This window comes from Ctenopharyngodon idella, chromosome 2 (assembly GCF_019924925.1).
Source record: "Ctenopharyngodon idella isolate HZGC_01 chromosome 2, HZGC01, whole genome shotgun sequence".
Taxonomy (NCBI): Eukaryota; Metazoa; Chordata; class Actinopteri; order Cypriniformes; family Xenocyprididae; genus Ctenopharyngodon; species Ctenopharyngodon idella.
The window spans coordinates 24060370-24088128 of NC_067221.1; the positions used below are offsets into that span (position 1 = coordinate 24060370).

The 27759-nt window shown below is 37.9% G+C and overlaps 1 protein-coding gene across 1 annotated transcript in view; it reads right to left on the reverse strand.

Moving 5' to 3' along the window:
* tmtopsa (teleost multiple tissue opsin a) overlaps positions 1–27759 on the reverse strand; it is an 80982-nt gene that overhangs the window by 46276 nt on the left and 6947 nt on the right. Inside the window, exon 2 of the mRNA XM_051878252.1 lies at positions 15616–15944. Within this exon, the coding sequence (XP_051734212.1) occupies positions 15616–15944 (329 nt within the window). The remainder of the gene's footprint in view (positions 1–15615; positions 15945–27759) is intronic.

The following is a 27759-nucleotide window of genomic DNA, read 5'->3' on the forward strand; positions in this document are numbered from 1 at the left end:
TGATTAAGCATGCATAATGTTCAAACAGCGACAAAAATCAGCGTCATCATGCGACAAAAAGCAAACCACAGGGTAACAAGCAAACTTCATTCATGAAAACATTCTTCATAAAAAATACTTAATTTCGCTTAAAGCATGTTCTCATGCAAGCTACACTTGCCATGGATGGATGGATGGATTTTATAAAAATGTACTTTTCTTTTTAGCATTTTTCCATCTTGAAAAAAACAACAACAAAAAAAAACTATTACACAAAGATCTAATTTTCTTACACTTCACTATACCTCACAGGCCAGTCACAAAACAATCTATTTCCTTGCAAAGCTTATCTGGCAACCTGCTAATTTAAGCTTTTCCTTTTCCAAGAAACAGTCAACTGTCATCTGAATAAATATTTTTGATACCTCACAATTTGCTCACAAAGACATTTGGATCGAACATTTCACAGGAAACTCTGAGAAATGAAGGTGTCAACCATTATGTCAGCAATTTCTGCAGAACAAACAGAGATGTAAGACACAACTTAATTGAATGTAAATTACAGGCATGGGACACTGGCTTTATTGATGAGATATGGATGATGGGACAAAGGAATATGCACTCTGTCAGTAATTGAAAACGTTCCTCAAACTCGAGTTCCTGACACGACCAGTACTTCAAATGTCACTGACTCTCAAAAGAAGCCATGTACAAAAGGATCTCTCACAGGTGAATAATTTAACTTTGCTTCTGTGTGTCAGTCAAAGCAGCTCACACCATATGGGAACACATAAGATTTTAATTAAATAAAATGACAGTGAATGAATAGGAAACCTGCTTTCTGATTTTTTCTTCCTAAGTGCTCAAAGATTGCATGATGTTATTCCCCATGAACTTTAGTTATGATTAGTCCACTGCATATAATGAAATGCAAATTGCTGAAGTTTTTAATGTCTGTAAGTAGCAATAATGAGCTTTGGGTGTTTATTACCATTACATGTATCACTGCTCTCATACCTAGGCTAGAGAGGCTTGTATTCAACATGAGCAAAGTTATAAATGATAATTTTAACTCTTTACACATGATGTTATGCTCAGATTTGTCTCAGAAATACTTTTGTAAAATATATTTAGTGTCTTTCACATTTCTCACATAAACTTTAGGGACAGAATTTTGTCAATAAGCATGAATATGCACAACTATGGGACATGGTGGTGGAAAAAAAAAATATGAGTTGGGAAGAAAAATAATGTCACTGCTTTTGTATTCTTTCGCAAATGTTTTGCGTTCCCCTGAGAAACCTTGCATCAGAACGCAAAAGTTTTGCAAGGGAACGCAAAGTTTCTCTGGGGAACACAAAACATTTGCGAGAGAACGCAAAAGCATTGACAAATAATTTTTCCTCCATCTCATTTTTTTTTTTTTTTTTCCTTCACCATGTCCCTTTAGGGGCACTGCACACAACTACTGTGAACCATTGCAGCATGGAAAAAGCCTGTGACTACACAAGGTCTGAGTACACACACATAGTTTGTGTAGCCAGACCCTCAGACTGACGGCAGAAGGTCTGGACTCCATAGCAGCTTTCACTGGCTAAGGACCACCCAGAAGCCATCTGACTGACATGTAAAGCAACCAATCAAAGTTCATTATGTTCCACGTCATGTTTAGAGGCATGAAGATGTACGTCCCTACAATAACAGTATTATGTCCTATATATTAAGTCTATGCACAGTTAAGTGGTTTACGTGTCTTATGTGTCTAATGCTGCATTCCAGACAGCTCGGAATTTGGATTTTTCCTACCTTGTTCTTGGAAATAACATCTGGAATGCCACTCAAAGTCAAACATTCGACCTATGAACTCGGGGTACATCGATCAACCTCAACAAGATGCATCATTTGACATCACCCAAGATTTCAGCAAGTCCTGCTTCCAATGAGCAAAAGCGTAAAAACAAATTTTAACATTAGACATTATGTTTATGTGATATTGCCTGTGTTTTTGCTTTTCGTCAGCTGTTTTTAAAGCGATTTTATGTTATTTATATTTTGTTTTGCCATATTTGTGTTGTGGCAACATCATGTGGTCAACATCTGATTGCCTGGAACTCACTGAGGTCTGAAGTGGGACATTTAATTTGGGATATTCCCACATTTAACCTCGTCTGGAATGCAGCATAAGTACAGTATGTGAGTCAGCAGCTGCAACATCAGCATATATTGTATCATAACAGAATTGTTTATCTTTTCATTACTAACAGAAATAATCACATCACCATGTTCATCTGGTCCATTTCATTTATTAAAAACAGTGCCATGTTATAAATACACTTACCACTTTTAAAGAGTCATTTACCAAACTGGTACAGTTAAAAATCCGGTTCTTTTATACAATATATTTGCACCATATTAGCAGCATGTGACATCACTGAAGGTTCCATCTGTCATATCTGTAAAAATATTTATTTTTATTTGAATTATTTGTTTTTGTTATTTATGTGCTGTGTTATAGAAATGCAGATTCAAATTATTGTATGTATGTTTATTTATTTTATTATTATATATATGTGATTATGTGAAGTAAACTTGCCTTTAGAGTGGTATGGTCCAGGGGGAGGAGTCAAGCCTATAAAATGGCTCCAGAAACACAGTACAGGGTGATAGAACTCAAGTGCTGTTTGTAGTACGTGGTGTTTGAGCTACCGTATGCAGATCAGGGGCCGTATTCACAAAACATCTTAAGGCTAAAAGTAGCTCCTAACTTGCCGATTTAGGAGAAACTCTTAAAAATAATAGGCGTGCCAGTCCTAATTTTAGGACTCCTAAATATTTGCTCTGAGAGTATTTCACAAAGCATTTTAGCGCTAAAACTAGCTCCTAAATCTGTGAAATGCTAGGAGTAGTCAAGAGGACTCCTACAGTAAGTCACTAAGACAAAATCAAAAACAGTCCTAAAATGATTGTTGGTGCTAATCCGCCCAAAGACACTGTACACCATTGAGGCAATAGCGATAGAGCCTTGGGTGCTGAGCCTTTTCTTCATAAATGCAATTTTGATTTATAGATTGGAATCTACGATAAAACGCCAAAAATAAATCTTTAATAAATAAATAAATAAATAATAATGCCTGATTACCTGTGGCAGTTGTTTTCACTAGTTCACACTTATAAATGATCGAATAGAGTAAAAAAATATATATATATAATAAGTGGCGTGCTGTCCAAGGGGATTGAGGGCTCCGAGCTCGGAATTTTGCCCAAATCCAGAGTTCTCCACGTTTCCCCAGCCAGCCGAGAATGAGGAACGGGTTGGCGGAGGGATGCAGAAAACTGTCAAGGTAACTATGTGAGTCAGCTCTCGTCTGTGTATATATACCTCCACTCAAGCTGATTAGATAGAACGTTTGAATGTGCTCCTCCAAAACTTTGTTTATAAAACATAATTTGTCACTTGAATTCTGCAATCTCTTGAGGTGCAAACATGTAAGAGGCAGACAATTAGCTGAACATATACTAGTTTAATGTTATCCATATCTCAATTAGTTTTATATATGGCAACATGATACCTCATTCTACAATATTTCTATGATTAAGACTCCTCCCCATCAGCCAATCACTGTGGTCATAGTCCATAGCAACGAGGTCAACCCCGCCCTTTCTCTTAGCTTAAAATTTCTCTCTATTCCTTAGTAAAAGTTGGTCTCAGCAGCTTTGTGAACAGGTTTTAAGAGAAAACTCTTAGCTAAGAACTTTTACTGCCATTTAGGAGAACTCTTAGTGGTGAGATAAAATGTTTTGTGAATACGGCCCCAGATCTTTGGATTTAGCTGTTCTTGTTAAATAATGTAAATATTGTGCTTTTGTTTTGTTTTATTTATTTTTTATTGCACATGTATTGTGGGACTTTCATTGTGTGGCACCAGTAATTCATCCTCAAAACTTACTCAGCGGTTTCCCTTGTCACTTTTGGCTTCAATCCGCCGGTGCATTCTTAACAAATACAAATTGATTTTAGTTGAAAAATATTAAGTTATTATAAATCAAATGCAGATTTTGAATGCATTATGAGAGTTAAAAAAAAGCATCATGTATAAAAAAGAAGAAAAAAAAAAAAAGTTCTGCTTTTTAGGTTGTAAAATGTTATGTTATGACTTCCTAAAAACTTTATATTTATTAATTAATTGTATTTGTGGAAAAAAATAAAATAAATAAATAAATAAAATCTTTTAATTGTTTTAAAGTATAAGATTTAGACACGTGTATTCAAAGAGTAAAGAAAATTTGCTATTATTTTCATGGTTACACTACATGGCATTCAATTTAAACATTTTCTTTTAAAAAAAATGGTATAAAAGTTTTCAAAACCATATAAAACTATTTTTCCTTTTATTTATTGATGACATTCTTATTTGTCATTGACCCAAATACAACTTTATTAGCCTTAATAATATAAAATAATGTCTTAATTGTTTATGCATATCTAACATACAGACTATTTAACATACTATGACATAATATACCCTTAGATAGATTAGAACCCTTATTATAATGAGATTATATATGCTACTCACAGCCAGGAAGGGGAAAAAAATAAGTGGGATACTCACGCATACTCATGGCTTGCTAATGATACCTGGTGCAGGCAATCTGCCAGGTAAAATTTATACTTATACAAGGATAATATGTTCCCCAGGCATGAATAATAAACACGTACACATACTGCACTTCACTGCAAATTATAGTAGGTTTAAGCTCAACATACAATCCACAAAATGCTAAGTAACCTGAGTTTCAGAGGAGGCTAATTACAAGCTGCTTTTGCTAATCAGAGTGAACTTAACCTTATGTAAGGGAAGCTTAAGAAAGCCACTTCCTGAGCTTACAAACATCAATTACATGGTCACACTTAGAACTGCTGTAACATTAGCTGTAGCTCATACCTAATTAAATCCAATCAAAATCACATCATGAAAATCCTTGTAGAGTTTTTCAGTAGAGAATTACCAGCAGGAGCACTTGTTTCCTTTTCTCTTTGCACACAGCTTTTTTTTTTTTCTCCCCTGTAGGTTGGAGTGTTAGTCTTCAGGCTGTAAAAACACGTGTGGATTTGTATCTGTGTGCGAGGAGCCTGCGCCTAAGGCAATGAGCTGCCCAAAATGTAACCTCCACACAGCTGCAGCAAGACTGATAATTTCCAAACCGGTCCGTCCAATGTCTCTGTAGGCCCACGAACACATTCAGCACCTGAGGCCAAACTCTTAGTTCTGTCATGTCCTACACTGTGCTGTCTCAAAGTTCTGCTGAATCACACCAATGCAAGCCATGTTGGTGATGCTCCCCAGACTGGTGAGGAAACATTTTTTAATTAGAAATTATATCTACACATCCCCAGCGTCTTCTGACAAGCAAGTGTCTCCAGACCCCCATGTTCTGACACATGCCTTCAGGCTAGGTGTTATGGCACACCTAATAGCGTTGTGTACTATAAAACAAGTGATTTGGGAAACTGATATTGGTAGCGTCCCAGGTTTTCTGAGCATTTTACTGTCACATTATGGTGAGCAGCATGATGGACATAGGAGATTCTTGCATTCTCTTGTTATACAAACGTACAACTTATACAACAAGTGGCCCTTATGAATCAAACAATGATCATCGAATTTGCTTTGACAGCTGTCACACTGTGACACACTTCACTGACCTTTTCATGTGAGATCATGAGAGCAATCATCTATCAAGAGCTTTCTGCTGATATTAAAAGTGCTTTAGGTGATTTCATCCATTTTGCTAGCTTCAACCACCTTTACTTTGCTCTCCGAAGATGTTAGCCGATGTTAGATGTCAGCAAATCCAAACACATCCTGACTCTATTTTGCTCTTTACAGTGCTATGGACTGTCATAGAGACAGGTGGGATTTTTCCAGGACACCAATTAAAGTGATTTAGTCAAATTCAAAATTAAATTGTGGTTACACTGTTACAAACAAGTCTCCCGCACCATATCTCTCGCACCGCCAGAGGGAGCCTTCACCCGAGTATTAACTTCATTTAGACTCAATTTCCCATCAACCCTCATACCTGGGACTGATTACATTGCACCTGCCGTCAATTACACATCCACTCACTCTCACATAAAAGACACTCTCAGTTGCACTTCTGTGTGAAGTCTTGATTAGCCCCGGTTGTCATTTCTGAGCGTTTACTACCTTTCCACCTGCCTGTGCATTGACTTGGACTGTTGATCTGGATTCTGATTTCTGCTGCCTGCCTCGACCCCTTGCCTGTTTATCGTTTGTGTTTTGCTTGCTGCCTGCCCTGACTCTCTGCCCGATTCCTGGATTTGTTACTGCTGTACTACTGTTGTCTAATAAAGCCCTCAAGCCATCCTAGATGTATATGACTTTCTTCTTTCAGCCAAACACAATCTGGCTATATATTGGCTCGTTCAAGCTTTATAGTGGGAGAGATTGTAGGATCAGTTTTTGAAGTCCAAAAAAGTGCATCCATCGATCATGAAACGTACTCCACATGGCTCCGGAGGGTAAATAAAGGCCTTGTGAAGCGAATCAATGCATTTGTGTAAAACATATCCTTATTTAAAACTTTGTAAAGTAAAATAACGAGTTTCTGGCACGACAGCCATACACATTCGACTTACGTCCAAAAAGCATTAACTTCCGTGACATAGTACACATTCTACTCTACGCCATGATGTACTACGCTATGTCCTAAGTTATAACCCGTAGTACGTCGTGTCATTGTGTACCTAGGATGGCTTGAGGGTGAGTATATTATGGGGTAATTTTCCTTTTGCTGTCGAAAATGTCAAGTTGATGGTTTAAAAAGCATGCTTAAACAGCTGCTAGATCATAACTCTGTTATGACCAGTGTAAAATATGCATGAAAACAGTGATTGAGATGTCAAAACAAGAGTCAAAACAGAGAACATATGACAGAACTGAATTAAGTTGTAAATATTATACAGTACAAGTAGCATGAAACTTCATCATAGTCATTCAACTTCTCTAGAAAACTTGATGAAAAGTAAATATTTACCATACCAAAAAATGTAGATTAGATGCTATAAATGACACTTAGGCAAAGCTTAACATACACTGATGAGCCAAAACATTATGACCAGTCACAGGTGAAGCGAATACCATTGATCATCTCCTAACAAGACCACATATTAGGGTCTGAGTAGATTAGATGATAAACAAATAATCGGTTATTGCAATCAATGTGTTGGATGCAGGAGAAAGGGCAGGGATAAAGATCTGAGTGACTTTGACAAGGGCCAATTTGTTATGGCAAGGCGACTGGGTCAAAGTATCTCTGAAACAGCAAGGCTTGTGGGTTGCTCACAGTCAGCCGTGATAAGAATTTACCAACATTGGTCCGATGAGGGACAACAGGGTGTTGTTGGGCACCCTGAAGGCTATCCCATCTGGTCCGAGACAACAGAAGGTCTACTGTGGCACAAGTCACACAAAATTGTAATGATGGTTATGAGAAGAATGCGTCACAACACAGTGCATTGCCCATGCTGTGTCTTGGGCTGCATAGCCGCAGACCAATTAATCAGAGTGCCTATGATGACCCCCTGTCCACCGTCGAAGGCACCTACTATGGGCATGCAAGCATCGGAACAACTGCAGTCACATTGACTATTTTAACGGTCTTTAGTACCTTTCTGGACCTTGAAAGTGGTGGTTGAATTGCTGTCTATGGGGGATAAAAAAAACTACTCGGATTTCATCAAAAATAACTTAATTTGTGTTCTGAAGATGAAAGAAGGTCTTACGGGTGTGGAACGACTTGAGGGTGAGTAAATAATGACAGAATTTTTATTTTTGGGTGAGCTAACCCTTCAATTACCTTGAACAAAACCGAAAAACATTAACAAGACCTTTGCCTCAAAATATATTCAATAGTTTTATCGATTCTCATTTGCTACAAAATCTACAACATTTTTAAAAACATCAAATATTAGATGAAATTAGCACAGAATCAACTTTGCGTTGTTGTCGGTGATCACGTCAAGGATCAGCCAAATTCCCATGCATTTTCACTGTCAAAATCGGTTGTCCGTGTAAAGGCAATTCAGAAAATTGTTTCTAAACAATTAAGAGCAATTCAGAGAATTGTTTCTAAACAATTCTAAATTGTTTCTGAAATCAGGGCTCGATGATGCACTGGAGCCACCGAGTATGGCCCCTCCTCTCAATTACGAGTACTGTCATTACCGAGAGTTACAACAGCCTACAGTTTATTAGCTAGCTATGTCTTAGTCACGTAAATGCATTTTACTGGTTGCGATAATTTACAAAACAGCTCGGTCTCCTTATTTAAATTTCCTAAAAATTATGATATCAAGAAGAGGTGGATCAATTTTACTTTGAATGAGAGCAGAGGATCAAACCAACACCCGCCTCTGCAGTGAACATCGTTTTACAAACTTTTATCGAAGACAACTGGAATTCACTGATAATCTGCCGTTACTGGTGAATGGGGCCGAACTGACTATCTCCCGTCCCAGCCTTCATCATCCCGTCTCGCGGCGCCAACATCTGGTGCCACCAATGAGTGTAAGTTGCCTTATGTGCTTAAGTTATAATTATAGTAGGTAGTCCACAGTAACTCTAAAAAAATTTGCAACCCTCTAAGGTGATTCTTTTGTTGCATCTGTTGCATATGCATCAGAATGTTTGACTTATTAGACAAGTAAGTTGAGAGAGACGGCAGCTTTCTCACGTGTGGCTGTGGTTTCAGCAAAAACCAAAATTACAAAAGAGAAAGTTACAAAATTACTTATTTTAAACAATTTCATGCATTAAAATAGCTTGAATGTAACTCTACACCCTTGCCTCATTAAGTATACGCGGATCTATAAATATTCATCGTGTTTTTGAAACTGTCTTTAGATCTAGAGTTGTCAAAAGTACCGACTTCGGTACCTATCGGTACTGATATTTAAAAAAATGTGACACTTGAGCGCTGTTGAGCGGATTCGTAAATACCTCTGAATGGCCATTGTGTTGACACGCTCATCGGATACGTCTGTGATTGGCTTCAATGATCAATGCGTGGCAGCGTTTGAAAGCACACGGAAGTGTTTGAATTTGAAAGTGTTTTAAAAGCGCGAGCGGGAGTGTTTGAAAGCAGTCTGCTGACAGACGCCTGCTTTCAAATGCTCCCGTGTGTATCTGTGCAAGCGCTCAGTGAAGAGCGTCATTGATGACTTTTTACTACGATTTACAGCGTTGATCATTGAAGCCAATCACATACATATCCGATGAGCCGTGAACACAATGGCCAATCAGGGTTGTTTACGAATCCACTCAACAGCGCTCAAAGCGTCACATTTTTAAAATTTCAGTACCGACTTTTGACTACTCTATTTAGATCACTGCAGTTTTAAAGAGAAAATACTTGGCAATGGTGTTGACTTATGAATTTGCACATGGGTTGTCCTAAAGCATATTAAAAACACCACATAGACATATAAACAACATTAAAAACTTGATTTTCACCACAGGGAAACTTTAAGAAAAGTGCTGAGCTGAATTTTTGTGCCATATTGATTTAAAACAGAATAAAGTCAAATGCGTCTTTTACCCTGATGCACCTTTAGCCCCGTTGTACCCTATACATGTTATAGAAAGAGATGTAATTGTGAGGCCGGGGTAAGGGATGTTAATGTTTTTGATTAAAGATTACAAGGGCACATTCAAAAAAATAAATAAATGCATAAATACAAAAATAAATAGATAATAATAATAATAATAATAATGTATAATAAATACTGCAATATTCCATTAAAAAATATTTCATGGTAATTTTAAGAAGTGTACATGCCACTCTTTCCTGTTTTTTTAAGGCCGGAACACACCAAGCCGACGCCGACGAACTAGTGTCGACGAAAGCAGAATGTGGGGTTGGTTCACGTTGGCAGTGTCTGTGTCCAAAGTTGCCCTGACACGCCAAACCGACGCTCGACACCCGACGGCCAAGTAGCACGTCATTCTGTGCCTGCGCAAGATGAAATGCATTTCCGTACCAGCAGGTGGCAGTAGCTGAACGGCCAATCAGAATGATCAGATGGCCCGACGGACCGACGAGCTCCGACGCCGATTCAACATTTTGAATCGGCCGAAAAAAGTCGACGAGGACCAAATTCAGCCGACGGTGCGGAAAACACTGAGAAAACTTAGTCGGCCGACAAACAAAAACTGCCCGATGGCCGACCGTTGGCTTAGTGGGTTCGGCCTTTAAGATACTGTCTTTGACAAATATATTCAGATTTGGCATTTGGGTCCTTTCCTCATGAGAAACATATTCAATGACAAAACGTCCATTGTGAATGTCTAACGCACGGTGAACATAAGTAAGCTTGTCACGAAATCATGATAATGAATGGAGTCAAAACAGAAATAAAAATCAGAACTGGCCAGATATAATTTGTAGTTTTAACAGTCTAAAAATCTGATTTGAACAAAAAAAAATAAAAAAAAATAAATAAATAAATAAAAACGCAGGTTGAAGGGTTTTATATGATCACTGATTTAGAGTTTGCATTTCAATTGCCTATAAGAAGCAACAATGCATAGCTGAGAGTTCTTCCATCTGCTAAAATATTCATCATTTAAAATATAAAAAGCTGTAAAAATATATAAAGCTGAAGAGAAGCCACATTTGACCCTTAAGAAAACAAAGAAAGGGAGAGAAAGAAATCAAGAGAGAGAACCTACAAATAGTTTGTCTACTTGGGTTTCTGGGCACAACATTAACAGCAGCCAGCTGACCTCTCTAATTAAATAATGAGTTCATGTCAACACTTACTGTGAACTTAACTTCAACAGCTTACACATACAAACAAAAAAGTAGCATGCAAACTTATTTAATATTCAACCAACTTCACGAAACTTACTAATGACATTATGTCCCCTGGGTTTCGCAAATAGTCTCATTTTATGACTATGAAAAATGTCATCCAGAGCATCTAATTCCCAGAGGCAACAGTAATCCTGAGCTCATAACTCAGTTCAGCCTATCTTCTGGACTTCTTCCACTTCCAACTTCAACATAATTGATTATTCATCTGAGATAAGCCACATAAAGTATTTGTTGTCTAATTTAAAGCAGATTAATTGATTTTGCTCTCACTGCATCATACAGTCAAATGAAGATCACTTTATTAAATTGTGAATCCAACACCATTAGCTAGTTTGCTTTATTAGCACGCTCTCTGCAATGAGGGAAGACACTGCAGCATTTGTCTACAGAGTCCAGACGTATGTAAATTAATAAAATAAATAGATAAAATACCAAGGAGTGCTATTTTTGCCTGTAGCTGCAGGAATGTTGATCTGTTATTCATGCATGTGCTTTGTGAAGTCAGACCGTCTTCATCTGTGAAAGAACAACACTAGCAAATATGATGCAATGGTAAAGTGAATGCTAATAGCTACAGAAGCTTTCATTAACCAGGACAGGCCATTTAAAAGAATCTACAAAGTGACTACTATTGAGTGCAGAAAAAGAGCAAGAGAAAAACAGAGGGACTGAAAAAAAGATATTGTGAGTTTACCTTCGACTTTTCCAGGTGCATAAGTAAACTTGTGGGATGGCTTGAAAACAAATTTTTATCCAGAGTAAATACACAAAAACATAAAAGACAAAAATTTCTTTCAGGCTGATCTACTGTTCTCAGACATACACTCAACTTACTTCATAAGTTCACATTCATAAGTTTTCTAACTCTAAATTCCACCCACCCCTCTCAGTGAAAATGATTTGTTTCCTAGGAGGCAACTTATTCCAAGTATCTCCTCATACATAAAGTCTGTAAATTCATAAGACAAACACAATTAAATGTTTCTGCACTTCTTGGTTTATTGCAGTGGTTCTCAACTCCGCTCTGCTCTTTTCTATCGAGCTGAATCAGGTGTGTTAAAGGGTTAGTTTACCTAAAAATGAAAATTCTGTCAAATTACTTACCCTTATGTCGTTCCACACCCGTAAGACCATCTTTCATCTTCGGAACACAAATTAAAAGGTATTTGACTCCTCCATAGACAGCAATTTAACCACCATTTTCAAGATCCAGAAAGGTACTAAAGCATCATTAAAAAAAAGTTGACGTGACTGCAGTGGTTCAACCTTAATGTTATGAAGCTCAGTATTGGCCGGCTCCTGCGTCAGCATTACATGCATGCATCATGCTGCTCACGTGAACAGCGTCAGCCAATACTGAGCAGCCAATAGCTGATTATTCAGAATGATATTGGCAGATGCCGATACCAACAGTTTGATTTTTCTTAAGGAAAAAAATATCTCTCCCAAATAATGCTGCTAACTATACAGGGAACCGTCTCATTTGGTACACTATAATATTAGAGGTTACAATTAACAACAGAGGTATTATATTCAGCTGCTATTTATTTTCAGATATAATAATTACACTCAAATAAAAACTGAAATGTTTGTATACAACTCAGTTGCACATAGTTTTCATAAGCACTTGTCTTCATGGCAAATTTATTCAAACATATAATTAACAGTAAATAAGCTCCTCTCAAGTGTTTTTTATAGCTAACTAAGGAACTGTGAACATTTGAAAACATTCCCGAGGTTATGTGACATTGTTCACAAGCTGTTTTATTGATGTCTTTCTGCAGTTCAAACACAGATTAAGTGATTACATGAGACATGATACATTCCAGTAAGTTGTACTGTGTCTTTCAACATACCTTTTGATGTTCATGTATTAAGATGTAACTTGTATTAATGTGGAAGAAAAGATTCATGCTCCGCACTGCTGCTTCCGATACAGCAATCTGTCACGTCACATTTAAGGGTGTACTCACACTAAGCACGGTTGCCTTGAACCGAGATGGAGCACGATTGCCCCCCCCTCCCCACTCCCCCGCTGGCCTGCACTCACACTTGCACTTAACGTTCCAGGCCGGAGCATGCTTACGTAATATACGATGCAACTTTTTGAATGGAAGAAAACAGGAAGTAATGCACTTTCGCTAAGATACTGCTTAATATATAGGCTATTTATAATTTTTGCCGCACAGCGATTTTCAATAGCACGTATCAGAGGATTATATCGAAGGCAGCTGACTTTAATGGAGGAATTTGCAGCTTTACTCGCAAACTACAATTCCTGTTCATCAATAAGGTGAGAATCAGACCCGTTATAACCCAAATACACTCGAATTAATTACATGAATTGATAAAAGCAGTAATAAAGATGTTTACCATCATAATGATGACAGTAGCGCACACAAAAGGAATAACTTTTCCGTGCTCTGGCACGGTTAACGCTCACACTGCATGCGAACCGCGCTCGAGCCCAACTGAACCGCGCTCTGGCCCACCTCTTCCAAGCAGGCCAGGGCCGGCTAAACGAACCGCGCCCGGGCACGGAATGGAACGATCACACTTGTCAAATGAACCGGGCTTTGGGGGTCAAATGCGCTCAGGCTCGGTTCAGAGCGCCTAATGTGAGTACACCCTAAGAGCGTCAAAACGCCATGAATTTAAATGTGAGAATTTGAAAACTGAGACTTTGTTTTTTACCAAGAGTAACAAAGCACAAAGTTCTTTGTTATTATTGGATAGGAGATGCTACAAATAATGTTTGATGTAGCAAAAAAACGCACACCTGTCAACCCTGGCTTGGACTACGGGTGATTCATAGGGTCAAAAAGAACAAAATTCAACACAAGAGAGATTTTCTTCACAAACAGTATGAGTTACAGTCTGAACATGTTTTTCCACCCCCTTTTGATTGACAAGATAAAATCAGCCCTGATCATCGGTTGTTTTAAACAATCGGTCGATGGCAGATAGTGATAATGATAGCTTTTATCGGCCGATACCGATACTGATTGTTGGCCGATACATCGGTGCATCTCTAATGAAAAGTAATGCGTTAAATTACTTTTGTGTTACTTTTTCTTACCTGGGCTGGGGTTGCTTGTTTGTTTTTTTAATAACAACAAAAAGTTTTATTTTTGGCAAATGTATAGGCCCTTTTACACCAAAAGTGAAATGAAAGCCTCAGGCTGAAGGAATAGTATATTTACACCTGTACGTTAGAGGGCGCAGCTCAAACAAACCTTTCAGTTGTGCTGCCATTCTGGATTAAAGAAGAATAGGATACAGGAGAAGGGAGTCCTCTTATTTCTAAATCTAATCTAAAGTAATTTCTGTTTATTAGTATGGAAGATCATTGAAGGTCAGCATCAAAAACATTGGTTAATAAAGTGAGATTAAATACATAAAGTATATTTGTGTAATTTTATATAGTTAATTACAGGTTTTTGTAATATTTCACTGTTTTTATTCATTTTGAGGAATACTGCATGTTTTTGTGCAAGTGAGATGAGTAAATGCATGCACACATTTAGTCTAGAACTACAATAGTTCTACACACAACGCCTTTGTACTTTATTTCTCTCAACATGGAGACAGGAGAGCTGTCAGTCAATAAATGTGAAAAAGTAACTTGCGTTACTTATTTAAAAAAAAAAGTAACTTAGATATTTTGTTGTAAATTGAAGTGACTTGAAAAAGTAATCTGATTACGTAACTCAAGTTACTTGTAATGTGTTACCCCCAACACTGGTCTTTAATACCTTTCTGGACCTTTTCTGGTGGTTAAATTGCTGTCTATGGAGGAGTCATACACCTCTCAGATTTAATCAAAAATATCTTAATTTGTGTTCCGAAGATGAGTGACGGTCTTACGGGTGTGGAATGACATGAGGGTGAGTAATAAATTACAGAATTGTCATTTTTGTGTGAACTAACCCTTTAAATAAAGACATACAAAATATGCAGAGTGGTGGATCCCTAGAGGACTGGAGTTGTAAATTGATGGTTTATTGTAAAATAAAGCATTTTCATCTGAGATTTTCACTTGAGTGTCCATGATTTCATTATGACATTTATTTTATGACCATCTAAATCAGGTTCCAATCCTGCTTTTGGAAGACAAATTTCCTGTAGAGTTCAACTTCAACTTGCTCCAACACACCTAACTGGAAGTTTCTAGTAGGTCCTGTCTCAATACCCACACTTGCGGTCTTGGCCACTTGAGAGCACGTGCAAGCATCAGGAAGTTATTATCCTTAGCTCTTTGGGCCAGTGGTCGGCACGCACACAATTTGCATATAATTTCTCATCTCTCATCTGAGCACTTTCTATTCCAGTGAAATCGTAAAATGCACTGATGCAAAAATGAATCCAAAGCCATTCAACCACTTTAGAAGAGTTGTATGTCATATGGACCACTTTTATGGTGCTTTTATTGTGTTATTGTTATGGTGTTGGGTTTTTCAGAGCTTGATGGATGTTGAAAAAGATGAAACTTTTCATTTTGGAGTGAACTTTTCCTTTAGGAATCTTGGCTGGCATCCAGAACTGGAAAGTTATTGAGATCCCCTACCAGCATTGTGCCCTTGCACAAGGAACATAACCCCAGGTGGACTATAAGCAGCTGCTAAATGACAAACATCCTAACCTTAATTAAATACTGAAATACTAAGGACAAATGCAAAAGTTTAGTAGAAAAACTGTTTTCAGAAAACCAATGACAGTGGACACTGTTTCACTCACCTGTTTAAGGGCATGCAGCAGCTTACCATAGCAGAAGATAATGACCAGGAAGGGGATAATCAGGCAAAAAATAAAGAGGCAAATGATGTAAGAGATGTTATTGGCTGTCTTGGTTGTCCAGTCTACAGAGCAGGTGGTCCCAGGGCCTTCTGGGCCATAGCGGCTCCAACCAAATAGAGGGGGCAAAGTCCAGATTAAAGAGTAAACCCAGGACATCACCACCCCACTAGCCACCTTCCTGTAGTTGGTGGCATCAGCTTCTGTGGAGCCCACCATCGTACAGTAGCGTTCGTATGATAGCACGGCCAGGGAGATAAGAGACACAATACCTGCAAAAAAATAAAAAATACAAAAATAAATAATAATATTAAATAATAATAGTAATTTAAGATATATTTATATATAGGTTTAAATAGTCGAATGTGACATTCCATTACCAACAGGCTGCTCACACGGTCCACAACCACAAGCCATCTCTTAAAGCTTAAGTGTGTAATTTTTGTGCCACTACATAAATTACAAAACTGCAAAAAATAAAGACATTTAAAACGTTTCCCCAAGCCCTCTTCCATGTCTTCTGTCATCCACTGGTGTTTTGAGAGCACCACAGAGCCCAAGTGTTTACATATGTCAAGGGAATCAATTAATGTTTCTGAGATTCAACTTTACCTCTTATTGGTTTTCTCTTATCAGTGAAGTGGACAGAAGTAGTGTTGTAATTTTAATCATGAAGCCTGTAACTGACCTGACGAAAGTCTTGGGATTAACTAAAATTTCACAACATTATGCACCACTTTTTCAACCATTAACCAGATTAATGGATATGAAAGTGCAGGTAACGAATGCATTATGTTCTAAAATCAGATTATTTAAAGCTTCAAGCTATTGTCCATTAGTGTTCATGAGATGTTTGAGCTTCCGCTTACCATATTTGATGAGCTCTATGTATGTTGATCAGTGTTTATATGTTAATAAAAATCTACATTAACCGTTCATAATATAAAGTAATCATAGCTTCAGAAGACTTGATTAAACTGCTTGATATGGATTACTTTTACAGTGTCTATGCACTTTTTGAAGCTTGAAAATGTTGTTTGCGTGAACTTGAACAAAATGAATAGAGATTAGAAATATATTAGAAATATTTTTTGTTTACGGTCTGAGAGGAATGAAAGTCTTATGGGTTTGGAACGACATGAAGTTGACTAAATGATAACAAATTTCATTATTTTTTTATTTATTTATTTATTTTTTAATCAGGTGAACTAACCTGATTAGCTTTGTCAGGTAAAGATAGTTTAATTTGTTTTAGTTTAATTTGATTTGGAGCAACGCACAGTCATGTATTTAATTTTGTGAAGATGCTACAATTAATAAAGTAATCATGGTAAATACCCTATTGCATCTGTTAAAGTGGAACACTTTGATTTCTTGGTCCATAAAAGCAGGCCAGAGATTCTGTAAAACAATTAAATCTCAAAGGCTTGTTCATTATTTTTCAGCATCTAGTCCCTCACAATACCACTATCACCTAATGAGAGTTTTAGGGATAGTGAAGACCTGCTGTAGATATTGTGATGGAGTGACAGGGAGGGCATAATACATAAACTGAAGTACCCAGCTCAAGGGCATGACCGCAATGGAGCTCACCCGAAATCAAATCCTTCTACAGCCCAACTGCTGATCCATTAACTAAACCACTAGACCATGCCATAAAAACCGAATAGTCCATCTCTGAGAATCTAGAGAAAACAGCTTGGTCTTTAGGTCTCAAGATGCACTGGTCTGATGATTAACATGGTTATGTGACACCTTAAAGGGAGATATAAAAATAGTTTAATTCTGTCATAATTTACTTAGCCTTTCCAAATTTGTATAACTTTAATGCTTCTGTGGAATTCCAAAGATATTTTGAACAATGTTTCAACTGTTTTCATGTATATAATGTCAGCTGATGAAAATATAATGAAAAATCACTCACATATTTTTCAAAGAAATGCATACAAATCTGGAACAACATGAGGGTAAATAAATGTAGGCAAAACATCTCAGGTTATGACAGTAACCCTGGTTCCCTGAGAAGGGGAACGAGACGCCGCATCTCGTTCCCCTTTACAGGGAGCCAGGGTTACAGTTGTAACCTGAGACGTCCCCTTTCAAAGTGTAACTTTGAAGTGGAGTCTAGAGTTGAAGCTATGGGGAACAAATACCCATGCCACAATGCTGAGGAGGTGCCTGCCTCACTAGGCTGAGTATGTAAACCATAGTGGACATAAAATAACCTGACTCTAAAGGTCAATCAGATTGCTTAGTGGAGCCACTCCCTAAGCTTTAATTTCTCTAAATAGCAAGAGAAATTTTCAGCTTCATTGCTCTATTGCAAAGGAAGTCCAGGCCTTATAACTTTCCTCCCTCCCTTGCAGGGAAGGTAAAAACCTAAATGCCCCAAGAGCAAGGTTCTGATGCTAGCTATGTCAGTATATTGACAAAGCCCTCAGGGAGTAGCTAGTCCAAAGGGAGTACTCAACTACAACCTTTGATTCACCACTACTCCTCAGGGGGAGAAAAGGTTCTCGCTTCATCAAAAAAGGAGATGAAAATACACAATGTATAGCAGAAGGGCTCTTACCACCCCAACTCAACCCCAGACGAAACTGCAGGGGAGCTAAAGCTCTACTTATCTACCCTAGAGCCATAGGGGAGAGAGCTCAACCCTGTCCAAGTCATCTCGGGGACCTGCTTAGAGACCTACAAGCACTAATTGAGCCAGTGCTATTATAACAAGCCAGGAGGCAATAGGCCAACTGCCCTAACTTGCCAGGACCCCTAAGCCTAAGTTGACAAGAGTTTTGAGTGATACCCACTATAGGGGAGCATAAAGTTCTATTTTAGGACCCAACCATTGTTGGGGAGGAACAGACAGAATCAAATTATTTACAATTTCGTCTATCCTGCTGTACCCTAAAGGATATTGTCAGAGCAGCGCAATGACAGGGAGCATGTCTTAAAATGCTTTCAACCCTTAATAATATTTTTAACTATTATTAATGCTGCTCAGCCAAGGGGGAGCCAACCCCTACTTTAACTTAGGAAAGGAACATAGCATTAGCATAGCATATGTATAGCATTGCTTACTAATTCTAATAATTCTCACTACCCAGGCTCTATACCCAAAGGAGACAGCAGGGGAGCCAGATAACTGTGGGAGAGCAGCTCATACCCTACCTACAGTAAAGGCACTCTATTAGAGATCACACTCTCAAAAGGGAATGATATCCCTTCTTAAGGCTCCAACTAAAGGAGAGGGAGGTAAACAAAACAGAGGTAGTTCAGATAGGACCACTTTGACAAGTTACTTGAGTTTATTGAACACAATTTATCTTTGGCGGTATGGTTCCTTATGGGGGTTCTTGCTCCAAGATTAATTGAACATACAAGAGCTTTAACATTTACCCCCCAGAACCATCAGCTTGAAAATACATAGACATAGACACTTAGTAATGTCTTTAAAAGCAAACATGGTAATCGTGTAGATATGGCAGTGGGACGTCTATACTGTAGCTTGGTTATGAGGATGAGTGTCTCTCAGCAGTGAGGTTCATGCCAGCCGGGACTTGAAAGCCTTAGTGATCTGAAACAAAAGAAGATGACAACCAGAAGGTGCACAGTAATATGCTCATGCTTATAACGGGGAGGGAGGGAGGGTTGCGAGCAGTTTGAGCATACTTACCGAGCAGTAATGCCACGTATATATGTCCCGTGTCTAATAGGAGAATGGTAGTGATTGGAGCGATTTACGCTGCGCTGCGCTCGATTTATGTAAGTTACCCTTCCAAGTTCCGTTTTTCCTGCTCTGCCTTAAGGGGTAAGAAAGGGAGCCTGCTAAATAGCCTGCAGGCTACAACCTTACTGCTGCTGCCCTACAAGGGGAGCCTAAGGGAATCAAGAGTAAGACATTAAATAGAAATTAAGTTAAAATGCCTACAACACTATCACCCAGATGCAAAAACCCAGAGGGGACCACAGGGGAGCTTAAATTACATATTGGGGTCTTAAACGACTTTAAGACCCCAATATGATTGGGGAAGAATAGCTCAACCCTTACTCAACCCTTACCCTTACAAAAAAAAAAAAAAAAAAAACTCCAGGTCTAGGTCCAATACCAGTAGTGGCCTAATAACAGGGAGGGACCAAGACAAGTATCCTTCCAAAGAGGAGCAATATCCCTGCTTTAAACTCCAAAATCAATTGAAGAGGAAAAACCAAAGAAATCCTATGAGCTCATCCATATTGTTCCATTCATCCTGCTTCATTCTATGAAGGGAGAACTAGGCAGACTAGGAAGGGAGCAGGGGCGATTCAAGAATTTCAATAATGGGGGGCTCAACCCCCAATTAGGGAATTGTTTAAAAAAAAAAAAATTATATTATTATTAATTATACTAGGGTAGGTATGAACAATACATTAGGTTCTACAATCCCTGAATATTTATTTCATTTCAAATCTTTCAAATTTTAACTAACCAGCTAATATTCATTAATATTCGTTAAGAATTAATTGTCTAGATTGGTAATATGTTTAATCTGTCCTATATTAAATCATTCTTTCTTTTGAGATTTATTTAAAAAAATAAATAAAAGCACATGAACAACCTACAACCTCAAAGGGAAGCCTACATTTTCATATTTAATTTCCAGACTTCTGCAACCAGGCAGAAGCACACTAGTAAATAGCTTATGTCTAAAAGCTTCCCAAGAGCAATACCCCTGCTTCTAGACCCAAGAATGCATTGAGGGGGGGAGATAAATGAGATACAGGAAGTATTAGGTGCCTGGTCTCATTCATCTTACCCTTCCTCTAGGGGGAGGCCCATATGTTTCACTGACTGTGGAAGGGAAATGAAAGCAGGGCATGTAAAGCGTGCCCAAGCTAACATAACCTAGACCTCTGAAGAAGATGCTTCTGAGGTTTACCCCTGATTTAATCACAAAATTACTTTTAGAGTTTTCATTGGAGAGCAACATCTCTCTCAGAGAGAAATGAAGAGGAAGGAAGGATATTATATTCCTGTCCTAACCTCCTTGCTCTATCCTAAAAAACACTAGTAGCAGATATAAAAAGGGAGCATGCAAAATGCTACTTTTTGTGCCAAAATTACAGGCTGTAACTTTATTCCCCTCCTGGTAAACACCAACCATGCGCCCATAAAGTTGGGGAGCTAATCAAACTAATGTCAGGGAGAGAGCAAACCAAGGTGGAGAATAATAACAATTTCAACCTGCAGTTCACCCTGCATCGACCCTAGACTACAGGAGCACTTGTCCTATTCAGGGCTGTAACAAAGTTAAAGGCGGCTGCAGCACCTGGGGGTAAGGACAGACGAGGCGAGAGAAAAGGAGATGGAAGGATGAGGAGAGAGAGGAAAAAGCTTCTGGGTCCGGTCCGGAAAGCAACGACTCCTACGGTTTTCGGGCAGCCGGCAGCTCCTCCCCACATTCCCTTCTCCTCCCCCATCATGGCGGAAGGCATCAGGCTCCAGCCTCAGCAAATGGCCGTAACTCATCTGCTCCCTCTTGGATGGCAGTTGCCCCTCCACAACCCAGGCGGACAGCAGCGAGTTCAACCCCCCCCCCCCCGGCAAGTTACTCCTGCCCACCGCCTCGAGCGTCAGTGGCGGTAGAGTCTGGTAATCTTGATGGCAATGCAAATTTCCCACAGCATCAAGGGCTCTTTGACAACACGTTCCTTCTCCCTCCTGGGTTTCGGAGTTACCAATGGAACAAAGTTAAAGGTTCAGGGAAGGAGACAGGAACCATCAAACGTAAATATAAACTTCAATGACAAAATAAACAAACAACAAAATGAAAGTAAAGCAGCAGCCCATCATGAATGACTGCTGCTTAAAAACAAAACAACATAAAGTCCAGGCCTGGTCTTCTCTCGTCTTGCACTGTCATCACTCCTCCTTTTATTCTTCCAGATCTCCTTCCAGGAGACTCAACATAGAACATACAGTCAACAGTTTGTCAACTGGTGGTTTACATCAATCAATATCAGTAGTTGATAAGGTTGATGCCTCAGATTTACTGCTCAATCTTAAAAGTAGTGACAGGTGCTACACATACTTGCACGAGATTAAGCTGCTTTGAGAAGCAGTAATCACCCCGTTAGAAAGTGAGAGTCCTAGGGTTTTACCGTGACCACGCGCCATATTGAGCCAGTAGCCGATTAAGGGACACTGAATTAATGTGAGATCGCATCAATTCACTACGATTACATTAGCCAGTCACCTTCAGTAACGCTAACCCCTATTTATGGACTGATCAGATCATGATTCTGCCCCCTGCTCCCCTTCTGTTCCGGGCCAAAAGGCTTAGAGGAGGCAGAGGATCTGGACTCGGCTTTATAGGGGATAAATCTCCTGAAGGCTAATAAATCTCTCCGAAATCTCCTGCTTCCTTGCCTCCTTGAATCTCTCAACCACTGTTTTAACAAAGGTGCCAAATAGACCCGAAGGTGAAATTGGGGTGTTCAGGAGAAAGAATTTATCTTTCTCCTTAATCACCGAGAGGTTTAACCACAGAGCACCACCGCCTTGGCCTGCTGCCATATACGCCTTCCACACAAGCTGCAAGGTGGTTTGGTATGGCTTTGAAGGCAGGGCCGGAGCCTTAAGTGAAGATGCCTCAACCTGTGAAAGATAACCAACTAGCGGTTCCTCCACAGGGGGCATCTTCACATACCCATGCTTGCCCAGTCCCTCCACATTTGAATAGCTCAAATGCTGGAAAGGTTTCTTCCAAGACTTCTCTATCTCAGTATGAAAGAAATGGTAAGGAAGGACATTCTTGGCCCACTAGGAAGTTCTCGTCCAAGCGACCACAAACAACTTGCCATTTCTCACATGACTAGGGCAGACTTAACCAGTGCACGGCTTGGGCCATTACATCCAATAGTTCCCCGTATGCAGGGCTGGTGGGAGAACCAGACTCAGTCGAAACATCATCACGTGGTTCACGTGGTTCTCCAAACACATCCAGTTCCTTAGAACCAGGTTCCTTAGGATATGAGGAGACTTTCAACCAGTATAACAAAAATTGTTTCTGTAGAGCAGTGGTTCACAACCTTTTTTACGCCAAGGCCCCCCTCCTCTCCGAATCAATACTGCACCTGCAGACATTCTTTACAACTTAAAAGTACTTACTCTGCTCAGTAATACAGTAACTTAAACAAATAAGCACAAGTCAACCTGCCATACCAAACAAGACCACAGGGAGATACCAAGGGACTGAATTTAGATACTATGCGGATCCATTCAAAATTATTAAACACATATTAAGTACATAAACACCACTGATCCTCTCAAACTTCTGCGAGACACGCTTGTTCAGCGAGCATCCATTATAAAGCACTCACAGTAAATTAATTTTGACAACTACGCAAATATATTGAACTGTGTTTATGCAGAAATACGATGTTATAGCGATCAGTGAGTCGAGAGCGCACATGTGCGGTTTGTTTGTGCATAATAACGGACTCACACACGCCTTATGAACGAATGCTGTATGTCACTCTAATCATCTTTACCTTCATTACAATCGTCGTCCATCAAAACCTTTTTAGCGACTCTGGTTTTCTTTTTCCAGAGAGTTTGCGTTTTGAGTAGGGATGCACCGATGTATTGGCCGCCAATATTTATAGGCTGATTTTTGCTCAATTTACAACCATTGGCATATCGGCTGTAGCAGGAAAAAGGCCGATATAACAAACTGATGGTTTATAAATTAGCTGCGTGAAGGCACTGAGCTGTATAATGACTGTTGCGTAATCCTAGCGCTGCTGTCTGCGCTTTAATGTTAATAAAATAACAAAAGATCGCACGCTATTCTTGACTAAATAACTTTTGTAACTTTCATAAGTGTAGCGGACCCCATCCAAATGATGAACAAAACTTTACTTATGTTTTATAAATTTTATTGCGTCCGTTTTCACTCCAAACAAATCACCACCAAACATTACAGAGCACAAGAAGTGCACATTAAACTCTCTCTCTCTCTCCATTGCTTTATCGTCAACATACAGCGAATTACACAGATCTTATGCCTTTTCGGGGGATGCTTAATAAACGGACAAGCTTTAAATCTGCAAAATATCTCAGAAGAACTGCGTGTTCTCTTTGTCAGTCCGTAGAGTAGAACACCCGTCAAAATAAGAGTCCTGCCTTAGTAAAGAAGCAATCTCATAGATATTTAAACTTAGAAAAAATATTAAAATGTATACAAAAACAAATCAGAAGTTTAATCACAATAGTCTGTTACAATAAAGAAGGATTAATATGTATATAATTTATACAATAAAGAAAAAGAATATGCAGTGCTATTTTACATGTTTACTTTATTTCTGTACCTGAAAACCTTTAAACCTACCTAAAAAACACTTTATTTCATATGTATCTTTGTTCAGATGTCTTTATGTAGGCCCGCTGAATGTCAAATGGATCCAATCCAGGTTAATTAAAAATTACAGTATTTGATGATGCAGCAATAAACCTACTAGTATAATTTGATGCAGGTGTTTTTAAACTTTGCTTATTTAAAACATGATCAAAATACCATCTATTTTGATGACAAAATTTCAAATAAGAGAGGAAGTGACAAATATCGGTATCGGCCAATAATTGTTTGTTAAAATCGGTATCAGCCCCAAAAAATCATATCAGTGCATCCCTAGTTTTGAGCGACCGTTCAGTCTGTATTTCACAGCAGCACGATGAGAAACGGCCTGGGCTGATCCGAAACAATTACAGAATACGTACGAGAGAGGTGGTGCCTTGTTTTAAATGTATTTTTTACTTAATGTAATTTATCTTTTTTAATGTAACGTATTAATAATTAAATTAATAATGAATTATATTAATATATTTAAATTAATTTTAAGTTATCTCACGGCCCCCCTGGAGGATCACTGAGGACCCCTAGTGGGCCGCGGCCCACAGGTTGAAAACCACTGCTGTAGAAAATCACCTATTGCACCTTTAAAGGAACCTTTTAATTATATAGGGTTGTAACGGTACATGTATTCGTCCTGAACCATCACGGTTCGGTGCATACATTCAGACGACGAATGCAGTCAGTCACAGGCAATGCACACTACAATCTAGGAGGTGGCACGTGTGGTAATGCAACGCCGTTTGATAACCGCCACAACAGGAAAAAGCACAGAAGAAGAATCTATGCATAGATATGTTTACATGTAACCTCTCATCTAGTGTTTCAACCGTGGAAAGACATCAATAAAACAGCTTGAGAATATCTCACATAGCATTACATTTACCTCAGGCAAGCATTTCACTAAATATATGCACTATATTAGCTTATATATTCATTATATTTACTTTACCTGTTAGTAATGTCTTAATTATTTAATCTATGTTTTAAAAAATTTGTCATGACAGTAACTGTGTAAATGATCATATTTCAAAAATAAATTGGAGTAGAAAAATAATTTTATAATTAGATTTAGAAGTTAATGCAAAACCTGCTTTATGTGAAATTTTTGTGTGTGTGTGTCGATTATTATATCTAAATATAAATAGAAACTGAATTTAATAGTCTGGGCTTTGTTGTTAATTGTAACCTTTAATATTATAGTAAAGGCCTCCCTGAATGTATTTTACAGTATTAGCTGAGATAGATTTTTGTTATCCTTCATAAAATGTTAATTATAATTGAATTTATTTAAAGATAGAAACACAATTTGTTCAATAAACCACTGTTTAATAAATAAGAAGCAATTTTACGTTTAGTTTTCTCCCCCCTGCTCTACTTAACCCGTACCGAACTGTGACTTCAATACCAATGTACATACCAAACCATCATGTTTGTGTACTGCTGCACCCCTTATATATTTATAGTTTATATATACATAATTCTAGTTTTAAATGTTTAATGGTTTTGTTAGAAAATACTGGTACTGCAGTTAATGTTGGCAAATAACTCCTAAGTCTAATAACTATATCATAACCAGCCTGGTCTCATTGTTAATACGTAGGTATTAATACGTAACTTTCAAAGACACAAAACGTACATTTTTGTACGTTTAGAAAGGTGCTAAAACGTACAATATTGACGTAATTATGGCAATAAAACGTAAAAATACTTACGTTTTTACAGCGAAAAAAACGTAAAATATTTACGAATCTTATCATGTCTTAAAGATATATGTATAATTTCCCTTTTATCGTTTTGTAGATAAATGCAAGATCCCTAAACCCCATCCCGAACCTAAAAACCTACCCATTTTATACAGAATGTTAAAAGAATAAAACATAATGGGCAGAAATGTGTAGGAAAATGACAATTTTAGTAAAAATATAACATTAAAACGATATTTTGAGCCACTAATCCTACACCTACCCCTAAACCTACCCATAACCATTTCTTTAAACTACCTACTAATATAAATAAAAGAGTGACAGACAAACAAGCGTAATCACAATAATTTTTTTTTTTTTTTTTTTGCGAAAATGTCAAAAGTGGTACCAAAAGTAGTTCAAATGATGATGAGTTCCAGTCAGTCTTCTCTGGCGGTAATAGTTTTTATAGGGTACAGAGCAGAATTTAACTTATTAATCCATGAAAATATGATGAATCCGGCTTCTCTGCGTGAAGGCGCGACACTCATTTCAAATGTCAATCCACTGAAACACGGCATGTCGTAATCTGTGACGAAGGTGAGAATCAATGAGCGTTCGATATCAGTGCCGTAAACCATGTCGTAACGCTTCTCGAGGGTGGCGCTACTTTCAAATTTGAAACATAACGAGCGCGAGCTTTGACTGTGACGGTCGCTGTTGCTGAGAATCAAAATGAAGATCGATGGATAAAGGGCTGAATTTGGATCTGTTCCTTACAAACATATGGATTCTAAAGATTGGGAGTACAGCGAACAAATAAAATTGATGTGATTTGTGAATTTATGTTGTGTTATGGTTGAATTGTCAGTCACTGCATAGGAGAAAACGCCTTCTGTGTCGCACAGCAAACAAACTAAATATTACAAAATGGTTAAACAATTACAGAAAATTTATTCGTAAGGTTTTAAATTGTAGTCTTGTTTAACATTATGCAATCCTCCGAAACGAGCAGCACTAGTCACGAACAGAAATGTTATTTCATATTAAGTAGATGAGTAAACTGCTTTCAATAAATTATTATAATAAACAACAACATTAAATCATTAAACTAAAAACAACATTAAATCATTAAAGCCACGATTTTAATATTAATACATGGGAATTCATATACATTCACACTTTACGTTACATGATTTACGTTTTTATTGCTGTTAATACGTAAGTATTTTTACGTTTTAGTCCTCTAAATACGTCAATGTACGTTTTTGTGTGTATGAAAACTTAAGTAAATGTACGTGTGGTAGAACCACAATTTACGTAAAAATACACACGTATTCTCATGAGATCACGTTGTCATAACACATTTAGACCCATTTAAAACAAAACAAAAAATCTACTTTGGTTGAGAGACTCTTAACCAGTGATTGGTAGAGATATGGAATGTATTATTATTCATATTACTATTATTATTATTATATTATGCATCATGATCAGCAACCACAGTGTTATTAGCCATATAAAAAAACATGTAATATACATGTATTTAATTGCTTCACAGTTACCCTGAACAGTTAAGATGTAACAAACAACAGGGTCAGACTTTTTTAAAGTGTTCCTCTGGGATCAGTGCTTAAGAACACAGCCCCCGCAGTATAAAATGGATTTTTGATTATTTTCTTCAAATTAAATCCAAATGAAACCAACAGTCATAAACATTTGAGACATGAGGCCTTTTTGCTTATTCTAATGATAAAGTGTCCACATAACATCTCAGAAGAGATGAATATGATGAAGTAAGTATCTGAAAAATTGCATAAGCTCTCAAGCAATACTGAAGTGGATTCAAAATCTAATATTCTGGCTATGTTAAGCTGCCAAGAGGTGATTTTCCCACAAACAAAACAATCAAATGTGATTTGTCTTGCTCTGTTGCATTCACTGGCAGCTTTTCAATGCCAAAAAAAAAAAAAAAAACATTCTCTGCTCAAAAGAGACTTATTGGAAAATAT